Source organism: Ipomoea triloba, chromosome 8, assembly GCF_003576645.1.
Source record: "Ipomoea triloba cultivar NCNSP0323 chromosome 8, ASM357664v1".
NCBI classification, from domain to species: Eukaryota; Viridiplantae; Streptophyta; class Magnoliopsida; order Solanales; family Convolvulaceae; genus Ipomoea; species Ipomoea triloba.
In genome coordinates, this window is record NC_044923.1 from 5,096,454 (window position 1) to 5,113,516 (window position 17,063).

At 35.1% G+C, this 17,063-nt stretch overlaps 2 protein-coding genes across 2 annotated transcripts in view; one reads left to right on the plus strand and one right to left on the minus strand.

Moving 5' to 3' along the window:
• The first annotated feature begins 4,237 nt into the window (after positions 1 to 4,237).
• LOC116026612 (probable beta-1,4-xylosyltransferase IRX9H) lies at positions 4,238 to 6,814 on the plus strand. Its single transcript, XM_031267941.1, has 3 exons — positions 4,238 to 5,503; positions 5,974 to 6,223; positions 6,315 to 6,814. The coding sequence occupies exons 1-3, from the start codon at positions 4,728 to 4,730 to the stop codon at positions 6,486 to 6,488; spliced, it is 1,200 nt and encodes a 399-aa protein (XP_031123801.1). The 5' UTR covers positions 4,238 to 4,727; the 3' UTR covers positions 6,489 to 6,814.
• An 850-nt stretch (positions 6,815 to 7,664) lies between these two features.
• The window catches only part of LOC116026566, a 21,728-nt gene continuing 12,329 nt past the window's right edge, over positions 7,665 to 17,063 (minus strand). Inside the window, exons 7-27 of the mRNA XM_031267887.1 lie at positions 16,328 to 16,456; positions 15,598 to 16,188; positions 14,813 to 15,454; positions 13,892 to 13,960; positions 13,668 to 13,781; positions 13,359 to 13,595; positions 12,871 to 12,918; positions 12,602 to 12,748; positions 11,844 to 12,008; positions 11,578 to 11,640; positions 10,917 to 11,027; positions 10,733 to 10,816; positions 10,593 to 10,640; positions 9,963 to 10,037; positions 9,668 to 9,763; positions 9,359 to 9,439; positions 9,203 to 9,274; positions 8,994 to 9,038; positions 8,798 to 8,881; positions 8,598 to 8,701; positions 7,665 to 8,179 (exon numbers count right to left, since the gene is read on the minus strand). Coding sequence (XP_031123747.1) covers positions 8,065 to 8,179; positions 8,598 to 8,701; positions 8,798 to 8,881; positions 8,994 to 9,038; positions 9,203 to 9,274; positions 9,359 to 9,439; positions 9,668 to 9,763; positions 9,963 to 10,037; positions 10,593 to 10,640; positions 10,733 to 10,816; positions 10,917 to 11,027; positions 11,578 to 11,640; positions 11,844 to 12,008; positions 12,602 to 12,748; positions 12,871 to 12,918; positions 13,359 to 13,595; positions 13,668 to 13,781; positions 13,892 to 13,960; positions 14,813 to 15,454; positions 15,598 to 16,188; positions 16,328 to 16,456 — 3,120 coding nt within the window. The 3' untranslated portion in view covers positions 7,665 to 8,064. The remainder of the gene's footprint in view (positions 8,180 to 8,597; positions 8,702 to 8,797; positions 8,882 to 8,993; positions 9,039 to 9,202; positions 9,275 to 9,358; positions 9,440 to 9,667; positions 9,764 to 9,962; positions 10,038 to 10,592; positions 10,641 to 10,732; positions 10,817 to 10,916; positions 11,028 to 11,577; positions 11,641 to 11,843; positions 12,009 to 12,601; positions 12,749 to 12,870; positions 12,919 to 13,358; positions 13,596 to 13,667; positions 13,782 to 13,891; positions 13,961 to 14,812; positions 15,455 to 15,597; positions 16,189 to 16,327; positions 16,457 to 17,063) is intronic.

Sequence of the window (17,063 nt, forward strand, 5' to 3'; positions counted from 1 at the left end):
TGGACGGTAACTAACTATGCACCCTTTGTGACACGTTTAAGGCATTCATTTGTTACCATTTGTAGAACGGTAACTCTAGATGGAAAATATAATATAATTTCGAGGGTAACAAAAAGATATCGACTATGAAAACCTTAAAAAAGTCTTGTAAGCTAACATAATAAAAAAAAACCATCACTATTTTAGAGAGATGAATAAGCCTATATATTCTTCTATGAAAACCTTAATTCATAATTACATGTTAGGGTCATCATGAGTTAAATTTACACTAACAAGTACCATAGGAAATTATTATCAATAATATATACATGGTATAGTCATCTATATATATAATGATATCGGTTATAGTCAGTACTAATGTCGACTAACATAGAAAATTTTATTTATAAATTCGCCCCAACCCCAAACCCACCTAGCTCCCAAACATGATTTTTTGGCTCTACCCTTGCATGGTTCATGTAAAAACTACAAACATGCAACGACCAATAACTACAAGTCTACAAGTGTAATTATTGATAAGTAAACGTGCAAACTTTAAAAGTAAGAACCAAAATTAAACTAAAAATCTCATAATAGTCATAGGACCTAATTGTGAAAATTTCTATGAAGTTTGTAATTAATTTAAAGGGTTAAAATATATTCAAATAAAAAATATCCAAATCTTTTTTCTTTTTACTATGATAAGCTCGATCATTTAGATGGTCTTTACTGATCTTTATAAAGAAGTTAATTAAGAGTCATCTTCAATAAATAAGCTAGGGTGCACATGGAAATAAATAACAATTCACCATAAAATTTAAGAACAATAATGACCATGCATATTGATATTTCTTACATAAAATTTTAAATTTGAAACTTGTAAATAAAGTAGAAAGTAATATGTATTAGAAAAGCTTTTTGTATTGATTTTTTAATAACTTAATTATGCCTCAAAAGGGATGGTCGAGTAGGTAGAATATGATTCTTATATCTAAAGATCACAAGTTTATTAGTACATACCATCAAATAGTACGTGGCGGTCAATTTTCCCTAACTTCAAAATAAATTAACTTATTTATAAATTAGTCAAAGAGTTAATACCTAAAACGGCCCCTTAACTATTTCATAATTTCTAAATTGGTCATCGACTATCAATTCACTCAAAATTGTCATTTGATTATGCAAAATTTTACTAATTTTAGTCTTTCGTTATTTACATCAATGACTAAATTGAATAAATTTTTCATATTCGAGCGACTATTTTATGTGAATTGATAGATATATGATGACTATTTTGAGAATTATGACATAGTCGATGGACTATTTTGGATATTATCTCTTAGTCAAAATATATACATTGTATGCAACAATCAAATACTTATGGTGTATATAATAATAATAATAATAATAATAATAATAATAATAATAATAATAATGGTTTAGTCTTGCTTCCCGCGGTGGGGTGAGGGATTGAGCTCCACTTGAAACCTAAGGAAGTATTGAGGGGCTTTGATTAATCAATGATCGATGATGAAGACTCCTTGATCTGAGAAGTGTACAGTACATGTGACCATGAATATAGAATCATTTGAACAACTTAAGATTTACTTCTGATAGAGAATATATCTCGAGTACAATATACTATTTACTATACGATATACCGTCTTTAATCGGTCCGAATTCGAGTTTGTGCCTATACAAAGGACCCTAACCCCTCATTAGGGGGAAATTTTTCCCTCTCTTCTCCCAAACTCTCTCTCTAAGATATAAATAGTCTGTCTCTACAACTCTTAATAAGAAAAGGCTTCCTTAGGCCAATGGGTCTCTTCTTCTTCTTCATATATTCATGTATATAAATACAATAATTATTACTACTTCGTAACAATTTATACTATCAACCTCTTCCATGGATCTTGAAATGAATTCATGGATCCACAATATAGTTTGACAAAGTCGGAAAACTGAATTATTGAAAAAAAAAATGAAAACTTGAAAGTCATGTCAACAAATTAGATGAGATTTATCAATCAATTTGGAGCTTGGACAGATGCATCGCTTTTATTGAAGATTTGAATCATTACAATTTAGAACAGCACTTGGAGCTAATTAACAACACAAGATTCCTTCTAATTGCTTCGCCGTTGATCCGATTATGTTACATCACCAACCATTGGATTTTTATATGACCAATCATTACTTTAATTTCAATTTTTTTTTTGAGATACGTCATTCGATCAATAGTACTCAAATAAAAAATACTATATTATTTTTTTACATGACATTTTCTAATTGATTCAAAATTACAAATTCAGCCTCAAAAGGGATGAGCAAGTGGACCGAGCTTGTACATAAAAGTTATGTGTTCGATTTCTGTCAATATTTTCTTGATCAAGTCTGACACATAAGATCTTTATAGTATATATATATGGGTTATTACTCATATGTGATTTTTAAGTTATTACATAGAAATAGAATTTACCCAATACTCACACACTTAAATAGTGATTACAGGTTTCCTCGTCATCCAAACAAAAAAAATAAAAACTCGCAACCAATTAGTAATGTTTAGCCTAATTAAGCCAGTCCATTACCAAATATATTTGATTGTAAGTAAACACTAAAGACAAAGTTTTAGTTAGAAATGTTGCAAACGTGTCGAAGCTGATGTCTACTTCCCAACTAGGGGTGTAAATGAGCCGAGCGGCTCGCGAGCTGCTCACGAGCCGCTCGGTCAAAGCTCGGCTCGAGCTCGGTCAAATTCGAGTTCGAGCCGAGCTCGAACAGCTCATTTAATAATTGAGCTGAGCTCGAACTCTAATGTCTTAGGCTCGTGGCTCGACGAGCCGCTCGCGAGCGATATATATATATATATATATATATATATATATATATATATATATATATATACACACATATAATATTATAATTTATTTTTAATTGAAACATGAATTTAAAATCAAACAGGTTAAATTCGAGTTCAAAATCGGACTCACTTGAGTTCGAGAATGAATTTGAGCTCAAATTCAAACTCGAACTCGAGCTCAAGATCGAGGTTGAGCTCGAGCTCGAACAATCGAGCTACTCGAGCCGAACTCAAAAATTGCCGAGCTCGAGCTCGAGCATCAATTTTCAAGCTCGATCGAGCTCGAGCCGAGCCTTCCTTAACGAGCTCGAGCTCAAGCCACCCTAGGTTCGAGCTCGGCTCGGCTTGTTTACACCCCTATTCCCAACCATCCCTACCTTACTGGCATATTTCAAGTTTATTCAATATACTCTATTAAAAGTGATAAATATAATAATTAATTCCATTTTTTATCTTAAATTTGTAAGTGCTTATTCATTTTTATTAGAACATCGTCATTTGGTCATAGTATTATTGTGACATGACTATTTTTTTCTTCCGTCAACAAAATCGTTGAAATGTTGTTAAATACAATGGCATTTCGATCTTTTTTTATACAAAGTGAGTTGACCCCGCTATATTTTTATGTTTATATTTTTAAACAAATCTATAATTATAGACCAAAATATTTTTGTATTTAACGACATTTAAACGATTTTGTTAATAAGGGATAAAAATAGTCATACCACAGTAATACTAAGACCAAATTAAATGGAATGTTATGATAAAAAATGACTAAAAATATACTGTCACCTATAAATTTAGGACAAAAAATAAAATTAACTCTAAATATAATGTTAACTCCTAGGCCGTTTCCTTGAAATGAAACCTCTTGTTTCAATTATGATAAAGAAACATACAAATTTTCTCATGTTACTTTTGTTTCTCCTTTAATTTAACCATATTGCATTCTTATTTCTTAATATAATTTGGGAAGTCACTTCGTGCCACTAAATTATAAGATCATAAGGTCATTAATTTATTTATATAATTTGTATAAATATTTTGATTTTTCTTTTAATATCTCGTGAACCAAACATGTACATATTACAACGATATTGTGGAAAAATATTTATGTCAATTAATTTACAACTCATTCTATTCATTCGCACCTCGGAGCTTACAATTCTAGAATTACTTTTTCAAAAAAAATCATTTACTTTTGACTATGAATTATATTGTTGTATAACGTTTTCACGTTTTATTTAATTTATACTCCGTAATATATTCTAATATTCTATGTTGTATGTATTTACAAATAAAAAATAAAAAAATTACGGAGTAATAAATAAATAAATAAAATTATTGAGCATCTTCGAGCATTCCATTTAAAAGCGGCGCTATACACCCTTGAAACTTTCCGGCGTATTCTAGATCGAACACACTTTGGGTTCTATCTTGCGCAGTGTGTGCGCGCTACGTCTCTCACACTCGAGATCCCGAAAAAGTTGAGAAATTACGAATTTACTAAAACAGGTTACATTTTCGCAGTTTAATTTCCGGTAGATTTATTGCCAAATTTGCTAAAATTCGCTTTCAGTGATCATTCTACGTAGATAGATATACTGGTAGATACGTATGCATTTCGAGAAAGAGGGAGAGGGAGTTGATCGGAGCAAGTTCGATGTTTTGATGCAATGAACTGTTGAAGCTATGAATCGGTGCTTTGTATCGGTCTCCTCTGCTCTGTTGCTTGAATTCATTATGTTTGATGTCGTGTTGACTCGGTATTGACTCAGTTCCTGTGAATTTCGCTCCTATTTTTGCTGATTAGTTTGTGGAAATTATGTGACTCGCTTGATTTTCTCTCTATATATATTGCTGCCGTCTTTTTGTTACAATAACAATGGCGTCGATCCGGAGAACTCTGTCGCCGTATCACGAACGGCATTATCAGAACGGAGGACATCCGTTTTCCGTTTCCGTTCAATCGCAGTCTCAGAAGCTCATGTCCAACGGAAAATTCTCGTCTCCGTTACCTTCCTTTGGATTCGGTGTCTGGAGGTTGCTCGGCGGAATGAGATATTCTCGGAGAAATGTTTTGTCTAGGTGTTTGATTCTATTCTTTCTAGGGTTTGTACTAGGTTTGACACTGTTTGGTGATTTCGAGGATTTGAACAGCATTAACTTCCCCGGGAAAATGAAGCTTCCATTGGTGAATGATAGACTGGAGCTGAAGGATGCTGTCATACCTAGACCTAGTGCTCTCCTCGATAGAGTTCAATTACAAATAGAGGAGAAGAAGGAAATGAATGAACAACTAGATTTAAATCCTCAGAAACAGTTGATTGTTGTAACTCCAACATATAACAGGGCGTTACAAGCTTATTATTTGAATAGATTGGGGCAGGTTTTGAAGCTCGTGGAGCCGCCATTGTTGTGGATTGTGGTTGAGATGAATGCAGCTTCATTGGAGACTGCAGATATTTTGAGGAAGATGGGAATTATGTATAGGCATCTGGTGTGTTCCAAGAATATGACCGATATAAAGGACCGTGGTGTGCATCAGAGGAACTCTGCACTGGAGCACATCGAACGTCATAGGCTTGATGGGATTGTTTACTTTGCAGATGACGACAATATATATTCACTCGAACTGTTTGAGAGTATGAGAAAAATCAGGTAATGTTGGGTCGAGTTTACTTGTTTTTGTTACACGTCTTCCTTGAATATAGTTAGTGTGCCAAACCTGCAATAATTTGATATGATATCATTGTGTTCTCTGCTGATATGAAATCCAAAAATAAGATGCACCACTTGGATTAGTTAATTAATGTATATAAGCTTGCTTGATTGAAACTGACAGTAGCTACACTAACTTCAACAAACTAAAATTCTTCTCTCCGATGTCTAAACAGTAGTGTTTGATATGCAGTTTCAAATTTTTATGATGCTCACAATTGCATAATATGTTGCTGAAGGATTTCTTTTAGTATCACATAATGAAATTAAATGTTTTCTATGATTTGAAAAATAGGACTTTAGGAGTATACGAATTCTTTAGTGAGAAAAATTCATGTGACTGCTCTTGGAATGTGCTCTTTTTTTTCGTGGTTTTATTATTCTTATCTAGCCTTTGTTTTTCCTTGTAGCCGTTTTGGCACTTGGCCTGTTGCTATGTTGGAGCAAAGCAAAAACAAAGCGATATTGGAAGGTCCTGTGTGCAACGGAAGTCAAGTAATTGGATGGCACACAAATGAGAAGAGTAAACGACTAAGAAGGTTTCATGTCGATATGTCTGGCTTTGCCTTTAACAGCACTATTTTGTGGGATCCAAAACTGTGGCGCAGACCCACTGCTGCTCCAATCCGGCAATTGGACACCGTGAAAGAAGGCTTTCAGGTATGAACCTAAGCTCACTTCTTAGTTTGCCTTTCACTTGACATTTGTTAGCCCGGGATGCAAGGTAGTAATTTATTTTAACCACTAGCAGGAGACGACCTTTATAGAACAGCTTGTCGAAGATGAAAGCCAAATGGAAGGAATACCTCCCGGGTGTTCAAGGGTGTTAAATTGGCACCTCCATTTGGAAGCTCGCAAACTCGTTTACCCGAAAGGCTGGTCGATCCAGGAGAACCTCGATACTGTTATAGCAACGACGACTTGATGGGGAAGACCAAGTTTGTTGTTGATTCATGAGGTTTGCCATCTGTTTCTAACCTCAATCTTCCCCAACTCATACACATATACTGGAAATAGACAAATAGTAACATACTAGAATTGATGCTTGAAAATCCTTTAATTGAGAACCCAATTTTTTCATTTTATTCTTCTTCTTTTTTTTAATATCAAACTGGGCTGTGTTATTAGCTCAATTCAGATAGGAGTTATTCTGAGAACATTGATTGATTTGCGTCATTTTTCTCAAGTTGAATTTTTATATTTATTATAACATAATATATGGTGGTTTTGGGATATAAATTATCGGGGTTTTACTATTGGCTATTGCTACACTTTATTTATCTGTGCAAGAATTATGCTGGGCTCACTTTCATTTTTCACCTTATGTGAAATGTTTTTTATCAATAAATATGTTTTGATTATTTAATATTTTTTTAATCTAATAGGCCTTTTAGCTTCATATCGATGAGTAATGCTAGGAAGGGAAAGAATAGGAGAAATAATTATTTTCTCATTGTCATTTAGGCTGTATTTAAAAACTCATAGGGGAGTCATTTTCCATATCAATGGTTTCCGTCGAGAACCAATCTCTGGTTCTCAACAGAGACCAGATTAGTTTCCAACGGAAACCAGAAAACTGATTTTTGACAAAAACCAGTTCGAAGCCGACTTCTGTTTTTTCTTTTTAAGTGAAAATCTATTTTTCATTTTTAAACATTTTTTTTATAAATAGTAGATGTATGTTTAATTAAACAATTTTACTCATTTTCTGAAAAATAAACCAAACATATGAAGATAATTTTATAAAATGCAATCAAACACAGGAAAAAAAAAATATTTTTTTAAATGTAAGTCATTTTCCAAAGTAGAAGCTATTTCCCTAATTTCCAAACACAATCTTAGTATAATTATACGTCCACAAAGTTCATTTTTAGTGTTAACATTCATAAGTGGTCCATCTTATTGTAACATGACTCACAATATAATTTGTCTCCCACTTAGTCGTTATTTTAGTTGAACTGTAACTAATTATGAGCAATTTAGTTTGAAATGTAACATAATCAATTCATTTTTTTAACCTAATTTACCACATCAAGCAAATTGATTGACCTGGGGAGGAAACATGGATGCGGGCTAAAACTGATCAAAGGAAAAACCAAAATGTTAACACTTTTCCAAATTCTTTATGGTAACGAGGGAGATGAGATTCAACTAAAACCCAAATAGCCAACAGGCCTCAATTACAACAAACTCAGCCATACAAAATTAACTGTGTAGATAGAAGGAAAATTGGTTTTCAAATCAACAACTGCAAATATATATACATTCCCTGATTAGTACAAGAAAGGCAAGGAGGATTCTCCTCCAAAATTTGCTCGCTAACTCATCACCAACATCTGCGACTCAAACTACACTCACCCCCCGAGAGTCATGAACGCGAGACAAATATAAGTACTCCGGCATCTACTGGAATATGAGCCTGCAGATTTGTGCGGAGAACTAGAGGACCTGGATGCGCCAGTGTGTACAAGTGCTCACATGTTTCGATTTCCGGAGAGCTATCATGTTAGGGTTGCACCATGAACAGATGGACTTGCTTCAGATGGATGCAAAGAAGGCGAAATATGCGGTTGCTGCAAATTCGACTCGAGCAGGCCAAGTACCGCCAATGTTGGTCTGCAATGTGAACATTAATTAGGAGTGATGAAAATTGAAATATATCCAACAACTATCAATTTAAATGATTGTCAAGCCCTGGCTCTGATCATGGGATTTGTGTAAATCTTGATTAATCAATCACCAAAAGTAATTGGTTTTTGTTGAATCCCAACCCCAAGGCCCCCCACACTCCAGCCCGACAGAGCATTTGGGAGGATGTAAATCATAGTAACTCAATGGCTTAGCAGACAGGGCCAAATGCCGGTGCGCACGGACCTACACACTTGAAGCATAATCCCGACACTACCACTGCCGAGTTTTGAACCTTGGTCTCTTTCCCCAAATACTGCCTATTGAACCAGTGAACTAAACCTATGCGGGCTATTTTAGTTGAACTATATAAACACTAGATGCGCAGAATATATTGGAAATGTACCTGGGGAGTGAATTTTTAATGTTTGGTTGACTAGCAAAGGCAGCCAATGGACCTCGGAGGCCAGCATATTTGTTCAAAGCACCTTCGAGTTGTGGGGGAGGCAACTGCAAGCAGGACATAGGAGCTATATGACCCGAAAAACTAACACCAAAAAAAAAAAAAAAAAAAAAAAACATTGACCTGAACAAACTAGAAAATACCTGTAACAATACAGGGAATGAGTGTGGCTGTGTTTGTGAGACACATTTCAAGAACCCAACCCATAATTTTGGCATTTTCCACACCTACGCGAAATGAAGTGTAGCGTAGAGTCATTTTCTAGTCAAAAAAGCAAACAACCTTGCTCTATGGATCATGGAATGAAAGCAAATGAATTAAACCAGAAGAAAGCAATACCTGTCTGTTTACAAGTTTGGACAGTATCTCCATGACAAAATCAACCTGAATATAAAGCAAAGTATAAACACGTTAACCTATGATAAAGTTGACCTGGATATCAGGCAATCATAAAATTACAGTGTAGAGGTAGCATTGGTGCAAAAATAAATGAATAAATAAAGATAAGCTATTAGGCAACAATGCTATATATGATGAACTCCATTTACCAGCGTAGGAAAAGCATCAATTGCCTGAATCACAGTTCTCATGAAGAGCAGTGGAAGGGGAGTTTGATCAACCTGCACAATGAACATTTATATGATGAACAGATTGTACGGGTGATCTGATGATCTCTTCACAGATATTGACAAACTTATCCATACCATCTGGTTCAAGGCCTTTGCCAGAACTTGTTGTGTGAAAACAGTCCGTTGCTCAAAGCAAGCTGAGCAAGCATCTGTGATCTGAAAGCAACAAGTTCTAAGTATTAGTGATAATATCATTTATACTCGCATTAGCAAGAAAAAGCATCTCAGATTGTTTAATAGTAGATCGTGCTACATCAGAGCAACCAGTTCCCTTAAGAAACTTTTGAAGGGTTAACATCTTCAGAGCAGCGTGAAAACCACAACAGTGTTTGAAACTAGTGGAAAACTGTATGAATACCATATCCAAAGTGGTCGAACACATACCTTCTTTAGTGGCAATCCATCTCTCTCAGGATTAATGTCATGGATGGCAACCAAAACCTCAGCTGGACTTAATGCTGGACCTGTATGAGCAGAACCCTGCAACAGAAAACACATAGGACATTGTAGTTTTGAGACTTCTCCAAGATCAACGACAAGGTTCTTCAATAAAAATATTAAGGAATTGCTCCATTTTAGGTAAATCATGGCAATCATGTCCAAACTATGTCTTAGACAGCCATCTGAGCTATTTCTGATGCTATATATAAAGAAAGTAATCACAGTAGTTCATATATACCTGCAATATGCGAGCCATTGCAATCTGAAACTTGTCCAGAGGAAGAGAGACGAGGCGAGGAAAAATAGGTAAAACCTGATAATACATATTCACAAAAACGCACTCCATATCAGGAAAAGATAAATTCTTTGTCCTCTTGAAATCATTTAGCATGCAACTCTATTTATCAAACCTCATATCATATGAACAAAAATACACTCCTTACCAGAAAAAGATAAATGCTCATAAGATACAACCACATTTATGAAATTGCAAGAGATGAACATAAAGAATAGCAAATCACTAGTCGGAGACTAGACATGAACAGAGTTAGAATAGCCTTTCAAGTTTCAAGAGACTTCAAACATAGGTAAACATGGACAAAAAGTTAAACACAATTACTAACTATAGAATAGATACCAAAAGATTGTGTATGAGGAAGTTGCCCATCAGGAGCAAAAAGCAAATAGACTATAGACATGCACATATATCCAGGAAGACGAATGTTTTCAGAAAAATCATGGACTATAAGTGGTAACAGAAGAATGTTAATCTAGGTTATATGATCATTATTCATTACCAGAATGTAAGAGGGGAAAAGAAAGAAACAACATAACTGAAAACATTAAAATAAGTCATATCCAAGGATACCTCGCTTTTAGAAAAGGATGAGAGCATTGGGATAAGAATACTTGCATCCTGTAAGAGACAGACATGTGAAGGCAAAATTGTCACAAACCAATCATGTTTCGGTAGAATAACAGTTAAAAATCAGCAGTTCATCAATAGACCTTTAGTTTAGTTTCATATAGACGCTTAACAACTGCAATCAGATCAGGTGGAGGTGTTGTCCCTTCTGACAAAATAGTAATCACCTTGCAGTAGATAAAAAACTGTCAGCTTGAGGAGAAGTTTCAAGAAAATATTTCTGGAAGATATACAAACTACGAGGGAGCTTGAATTTAGATAACCTACCAGTGTCAGCAGATTTTCGCATCCTTGGGGTGGATCAGATATTATATGAAGCAGTTCAGGATTTGAAGAACCTATTGCTCTAATAAGAATAGGCATGTGGCGATGAATGGCCTGCATAGAATCAAGGAATTGGGATTACATCAGAAGGTAGCTTATTAAACTATAGGGAACAGCAGAATCTCCACACTCAGTTGAATATCTCTTGAATTTTTCTAAGGATTTAACACATCCACAAGTAATAGTAGGTTCAAAATGGTCCTAAAAATGTCAAATTGTGAAAAATACTCTTATATAACTTGCAAAATCAAAAGCAGACAGACAAAATAAAGAGCCACAAAACTGTTGCTTGAAACTTGAAGAAATATCAGAAACAATAATAAAATAAAAAATGGAAGGGAAGAAACAATAGAGATGACACTTTCAACTTCTTGCAACCATCAAGTATCAACTGTTTCCACATAAAACATAATGATAACCACAACTAACAGGTTAATCATTTTGGGCCAAATTCAAGTTGCAACTGTGGACTTCTTGGTACAAGTGGCTCAGTGGGTATGCATTGCTGGCCCTGGGTCTCACAGTTGCCAACTTGAACCCCAGAACTAATGCAGTTAGTGACATCATAACAGTATACAAACAAATGTAAGTAACAGATAGCCACCTGCTTAACAGCCTTGGGAGCCCTTCCATAATTATCAAATACATGTTGAAGAAGACTGGGCTTCTGCAAGAAAAGACAATCCTTGTGTCAAAAATGAAAATAAAAACTTACAAATAAAAACGAAGCAAAGCAAAAAAAAAAAAAAAAAAAAAAAAAAAAAAAAAAAAAAAAAAAAAAAAAAAAAACAAAAAAAAAAAAAAAAAAAAAAAAAAAAAAAAAAAAAAAAAAAAAAAAAAAAAAAAAAGACTAGTCAAAATCTTGTGTACCTTGGTGCATAAAGCAAAAAATAATGAAACTAGACGTTGTGCCTGAGCAGAAGACAACGCAGAATCACTTTGAGAATCAAACTGAGAACCCCTCAATGAATCATTTTCAGAAATTCCTGTGTCTGAACTCTGAGAGCCACTAACAGAGGTCTCTTGGCTTCCAACCTAAAAGGTAATTTTCCCAAAGTAGAGTTATTATAAGAATAAAATGGAAAAAGGACTTTCTATTATCTGCTGACTATGTCAAAGGCAAATACTTAGAGGTGATGCAAAGTGAGAGAAGCCAGCCAAACGAAGAAAAAAAATGATTCTTTTTGCTTGAAATTCTGTGCCAGATTAATTTCTTTGTATTCCACATACATATCAAAAACAATGACTCTGGTGTCAGAATGAAATCTAACTTTTCTGAATAGTTGCAACCCATTGTTTTTTACTTTCTTAATCAGATTACAATAAAAATCCACAAAATACCATGCTTATTCATTACAAATTACAAAAACATCCAGATTTTTCCTCATTTAAATGTCTATTTGTTTAGAACAATCATTGAAATGGGGGAAAAAGCTCTTCACTTAGAGTTTTTAATTCATTTAACAAGACCAGCAGCTATTCACTACTTTGGATGGAACATCAGTCAGAGGCACAAGATATAACTATTTGGTGAAAAGGAAAATACAGTCCAGCTCTACTCTATCATGGTGTCATACAATGAGGAAAGGTGGTGCAAAAAGTGAAACTATAAATTAGGTACTACACACCTCCACCTCTTTTCTCTGATTGGTGGCTCCAGATATTGAATCTTCTGGACCTGAAACACGGTTATCTACAGCAGACAAGAATGTATTCATTGCAAACTGTTCGATATTTTCCGAGGTGTGGCTCAGCACATAGAGTTTGTTTGTCACCTAAAGACAAGTGCAAAGTAACAAAGCTCAATAAATGTGCAAACATCAATTGACAAAATATTTCTCAATCAGAACCATTCTCAGTACTCTGGAGAAAGCAAAGAAGTGAAGAGTATGAATACCAGGCGGATAGCTTTAGCTCGAACGTCTTCCTTTGAGTGAACAGCACACTGATACGAGAGAATTGCATTAGTAAAAGCAAAATATTTGCAGAAGATGCAAATGAAATCCTGCAAGTGTGGTTTTCCTATATTTTATTTCTATCGTTATTTTCATGCAGTTAACCAGCACATCAGTTCAAGTGATCACCTCTTTGCAATTCAACTTGTTAGGTTCTGCAAGCAAATACTAGGAAACTACCTATACCTTTTTTTAAACACTCTAGGTTCCAATGATTAATTAAGGAAAGGAAAAAGAGGCCACGAAATACTGTGTAGAATAAAGGACTAATTGCCCACTTAAAAGTTCTTCCAGCTATTATAACTACAAACTTATTTTTACTAGGCTGTTGGTCATCACCACAAGATGCAGCATAAAAGAATAAGTTGAGTTAAATAGATCTAAAATAAGGATGTATTATAATAAGTAATGGAACTCATTGTGACAACACCTTCAAAGCAATATCCAAGCAGGCTTGGCGATTGGGTGGCCGTCCCAAAATCAAGCCCCACACAGCACCAAGACCCTGTGTGACACGGTCACCATCACGACCATCTTTTCCCGAATAATTTTCAGAGCATAAATCAACTAGTAGCCGCATCGCAGATTCAGGCAAATAAGGAACTTCACTGAGAAGTCGGCTAAATGACTTGTCAGTTGCTGGAAAAGTATCTAATAAGAATTTTGCCTGCACATAAAGATTGAACATAAGCAACAAAGGGCACCATTAGGAATATATGTCATTAAGAAACGATCTTACCACTCCCAGAAGAACCTGATCATACAGAGAAGCAGCAGATGAAGAGCGTTCATCTGAATCTGATAACATGAGGGTGCGCAAATGGTAAAGGACATGCATTACGACCTCATGCCCCTGGAATTGAAATCAACATAAGCATTTACTTGCATGACTAAACACTAAGGTTCAGTATAAAGGTTTAGAGTCTAAAGCTCTAACCACTAATCAGGTTTTAAGACAGATACCTTTTGTTGTTGATAGTCTGAGAGAATATGCTTTTGAACCATCACAGCTACATCAGCACCAGCATTAATCTGTGAGCAGAACAATTTGATGTTATATCATGTTATCTTCAGTGAGCAAAAGCCACAAAACCCATTTAAAAGAGCAACTCCTTTTATATGTTTCAGGAAAGAAAATTAATAATTCAAGCAATCAAGAGAACAGGGACAGGTCATAGAGGTGCTAGCAAACCCTAAAAACTCTGCAATGTCTTGGTCACACCACATTGTAAAAATAGTTTGATTTTAATTCGGTTACTTCAGCAGTTAGAGTTTCACATCTCCCAAACTCCTAATATCAATTAGACCAAAATTTTATTAATTTTCTCCTTTGATGAGAAGGGTAAGTGTGAGCTTACTTGCTAATGATGTGAGCTTCTTATGAAACAGAATTTGGACAAATTCCAAAAGGGTTGCAATCTCACTAAAGACAATAGGTAATTTATCATTTTCTTCCTCAATGGGACACTGCTGTGGATCTATGGAATATGTTTCACATGGTTTTTTGAATGATGAGCTCTCTCAGTACCTAATTGTTCAGAGTATGCTATAAATCTTCTTTGGTGCATTTTGAATATTCATTACTTACCAAAAGAGAATGTTACAAATTAGTGAATGATGTGTTCCACATCAACAAAAGCCTAAATGGTTAACCAGGATACACATTTATCATTTTATATTTATCCTTGACATAAATAAAATAAAATGTAATGTACTCAAAAACATAAATGTGCATTTTGTGTTAAGTCCACAAAGGAAAACATGCACATCAACCTGCATCCCGTAATTCCTAAAATTTTATATAGTGACAAGGGATTCATATAGAAAGAGAAAAGGAGTAAGTTAAACCACAATCAAAGACAATAAGCAAAACAGTGACTTTACCTGGGCAATCAAGCAAGAAAGCATTGCCATGCCTGTTTGTTTGTTATCTGCCCCCTTTAACCTCTTGTATGAGTCAATTATTTGTTCAATTGCCAAAGTTTCAACACTTCTTTGCTGCTCTTCTGTCAGCTCAATGTATGGCGGAACCGAAGGCAAATAATCACACACATCCTCAGAAGCAATTGTGTTTGAAATGGGTGGAGAACGTTGATCAGTTTCTACTGAAGACGGTGAGTATACCTCATCTATCATTAAAACATTAGATGGCATTTGTGCCATCGAGTCCTGTTCCAATTTGCCAGCAGAAGAGAATGTTATGTCCGCAATAGCATTCTCTTCAGTGTCAGGAACACTTCTCTCAGCTTCTTCAACCTGAATTTCTTCTTTTGGAGCTGACCAGTCAGCCAAGGCAGAATCTAAACTCTCCAAAGTGTTGTCAGCTTCAATTTTGGGATTCTGAGACACAGGCATATTTTCTGAAGTTGGAAGGATGGGTACCATAAGGGGTCTGTTAAAGGTATTAGAAGAATCAACTTCAGATTGCACCACAGGTTGCATTGGATTGATATTATCTTCAATGATGGGTGGTGGTGGCACTCCAATTCCAACAGTGACACGCCTTGGGTCAAGGCGACGAGGATCCTGGAAAAAAATTGTCCATTAAAAAGCAAGAAACAGACTGATTCAATTGTGAGACATGGAATACAAAGTGACGGTAACACTAAAGAAATGGTGATAAATGAAAATGACTGTAAGGTAGCCATTAATGATTTGGCTGAGCTTACCCTTCGAGGATCACGTTTAGAATCAGGAGGTAGTGAAGTCGACATTTCTGATATAGATGAGTTCACAGCATTTGAAACAGAAACAGGTAATTGAGAAGAGAGAGCTACAGTCTGTTTGGAAACTGAGGAACCTATTGGTACCACACCATTCAATGGAGCACTTGAAAAATCACTTTGCTGAGTTAATGGCAGGGTATCAAACTTAGTGAATGAAGGGGGGTTTCTAGGTAAGTGCCTCATATTTGTTATGACTATATCAGCCATCACATCTGGTGGAATTTTAGCTATTAGAATTTCCAGAGATTCAACACCTCTTTCTCCTTCTGATATTAAAGCACCTATCATGGAGATCATTTGTTCAACAAGGTTAGGGGCATTAACAGCTACAGGAGCTTTTTGGGGCACTCCATTGACATAATCCTTTCCAGAATCATTTCTTTCAACAGGTGGAACTACATGATTGTTGGGCACATATCGAACCCTCTTTGCAGACAAATCATGATTAATACTTGAATCTTCATTATCTGAAGGAGTGGCCCTTTTCTTTGTTGCATCCCCAGAAACAGGCAAATGATTTGATGGCTGGTCATCCTGAAAGAGACAAACGTTAAGATTTTGAGTGTCTTGTATATATAATTATATTGCAGACATTGCATGAATGACTGATAAATTTAGGATCCAAAACAGCAGATAAAGCAGAGCAAACTATCCTCTTCTGAAACTAAATTACCTTGTTCATTCGAGCCTCACGTGAAGCACGCTCATTGTTTCTCATCATTTTATCCAGTTGACGGAGAACTTGATCAGCTGCATCCCCAGCATTCATTGCTCGCAATGCCTTTTGCAGTTTCTCTCTTGACTATGTTCAAAACAAAAATAAGTAATTTACCATAGAGCCACTAATTTATGGCAATGGAATGAATGAAACACAGTAAACTTTGGATACTTTTGTTCTAGTACATACAGGTGCAACGCACATTACACCCAAAAAAGTTGAAAAAGCAAATAGTAAGGTTGTAATATGTTCCTTGCATTATACAGAAAAGAACCATAGAGAGCCTTTCAAGGGCACTGCAGATTTTTTGCACATTTAGAGCTTCTCATTAAAGAATTTGGATAGAACAAAACGGATAATATTAATCAATGCCAGCAGGTGTCGGTTGAGGAACTAATCAATAAAAACTCAATTAATAATGCATCAAATTCACAAATCACTCTCAACAATGCATAGGGCAATCTTTCTATTTCACTCTTAGCATTATGTTCTCTTTGCAACAAGTAGAATCTAAAAACCCACCACAGTGCTATTCTTTAACATTCACAACATTCACAACATAGTGAATCAGGAATTCTCAAAGTTCAAGTTGACAAATTTAATGTCCATTAAGGTGTAAAAAATAAAAAAAGGCTTCAAACTTTTTATCTATTATTATTTATATTAAAAAAAAAAAAAAAAAAAAAAAAAA